Here is a 1,595-nt window from a genome sequence, read left to right as displayed (position 1 = left end):
CCCACAGTACTGGGCAAACATTAAGCATTTAATAAGTAAGTTTTTAAAGTGTGTCTTCAACGTGTAGCCTTGTCCAAGGTCTCCACGTGAGCCACAACACGGAATGGCAATGAGGGTAAGGACACAGCCTTCATCTACTCTGGTGCTCCCCAGAAGCTCTCTCGCACATTCTGTCTCCGCCCTCCGTCTTCTCACAATGCTCTCAAAGACTGCAGGAAAGGAGACACACTGGGAAAACGAAATCACATAACCCCACGTAAATACGGTAGATTAGATACGAGGCCAGAAACTTCTCTTTGGCTAAAAATAAATGTCTATTTAAATGACGACGACCTCAAGCCTAACAGCATGTCACCCATCTGAAGTCTCCTGACACGTTGAGACCTCAAGCGGGAGTGTTGAAAGGTCAACTTGTTTGGTACCAACTCTGACTCAAAAAGATTACCCTCCTGTGAGGTGAAGGAGAGGAAAGAAACGGGGGCAGTGAGGTTTTCCAGCCACTCCACCCAGAGGGTAATTAATCCAAATGCGAGTGGGGTGGGTGGAACTCAAACATCTCCCATGCGACCCACGCCTTCCCCCAGGGTTGCTAAGACAGAAGCGGCCCTCGCAGCCTTCGGGTTGGACCGATACCCCTCCCGCAGAGACCCGCTCTGGGATGACTGTGACGGGAGGAAAGGTCACGGACACGCCCGGGTCTGGACGCGCGGTCCGGGAGCAGCGGGCCTGAGCGCCCCCCGCGGAGCCCGCTCGCAGCCAATGGGAGCTCGAGGTCCGGGGCCGAGGCGATGCGGGGCCGAGGCTGGGCCAATCAGGCTCCAGGCGCGGCCCGGGGGGAGGAGGTGGGAGGAGAGGCCGGGGGCGATGGAGACAGCTGCATCCACAGAAGTTTCTCACCTATCGCAGCGTGGGGCGCTCCCGCACCTCTGCACACCTCCGGCTCCGCGCGGGAGGGAGCAGGGCCCCAAGCTACTTTCTCCACCTCCTTTCAACGGCTCCCTGCACGCGAGGGGAAGGCTGCTGGGAGCCCCTACCCCCGCGGGCCTTCTTTCTATGTTGTCTACAGGGAGACAGGGGGCGAGGGACCGCTTGGCGCTGGGGAACTGACCTCGGGCCTGGCGGGCCTCTGGGAAGCGAGGGCAGACGCGCAGTGGCTGCGGCTGGGGGACTCCATGCTGGGGCCATGGACAGAGCGGCGCTCCTGGGACTGTCCCGCCTGTGCGCGCTGTGGGCAGCCCTGCTCGCGCTCTTCCCCTGCGGAGCCCAGGAAAACTGGATGTGAGTACGGGGGCAGCGCGGGGGTTGCGGCAGAAGGGGCGCCCAGCGTCGGGGACGTCTGAGCTGACGCGGGGGGAGCAGGGCCGGGGACCCCAGGGCGGATGACCCAAGATTTGGCAAAACCTGTGGGATCGCAGAGCAGCGGCGGGGAGCGGCTCACGCCAGGGGCGGCGGTGTCTCACAGGTGGCTGGGCATCGCCTCCTTTGGGGTCCCGGAGAAGCTGGGCTGCGCCAACCTGCCGCTGAACAGCCGCCAGAAGGAGCTGTGCAGGAGGAAGCCGTACCTGCTGCCGAGCATCGGCGAGGGCGCGCGGCTG

The 1,595-nt window shown here is 62.4% G+C and overlaps 1 protein-coding gene across 1 annotated transcript in view; it reads left to right on the top strand.

The window, feature by feature from the left end:
• The first annotated feature begins 1,183 nt into the window (after positions 1-1,183).
• The window catches only part of WNT16 (Wnt family member 16), a 70,783-nt gene continuing 70,371 nt past the window's right edge, over positions 1,184-1,595 (top strand). Inside the window, exons 1-2 of the mRNA XM_077773252.1 lie at positions 1,184-1,278; positions 1,463-1,590. Coding sequence (XP_077629378.1) covers positions 1,184-1,278; positions 1,463-1,590 — 223 coding nt within the window. The remainder of the gene's footprint in view (positions 1,279-1,462; positions 1,591-1,595) is intronic.

Source organism: Crocuta crocuta, unplaced genomic scaffold (genome assembly GCF_008692635.1).
Source record: "Crocuta crocuta isolate KB4526 unplaced genomic scaffold, BGI_CrCroc_1.0 scaffold16, whole genome shotgun sequence".
In the NCBI taxonomy this organism is placed as follows: domain Eukaryota; kingdom Metazoa; phylum Chordata; class Mammalia; order Carnivora; family Hyaenidae; genus Crocuta; species Crocuta crocuta.
The sequence above is the reverse complement of the archived record's forward strand: the minus strand, read 5'-3'. Positions and strand labels throughout refer to the sequence as shown.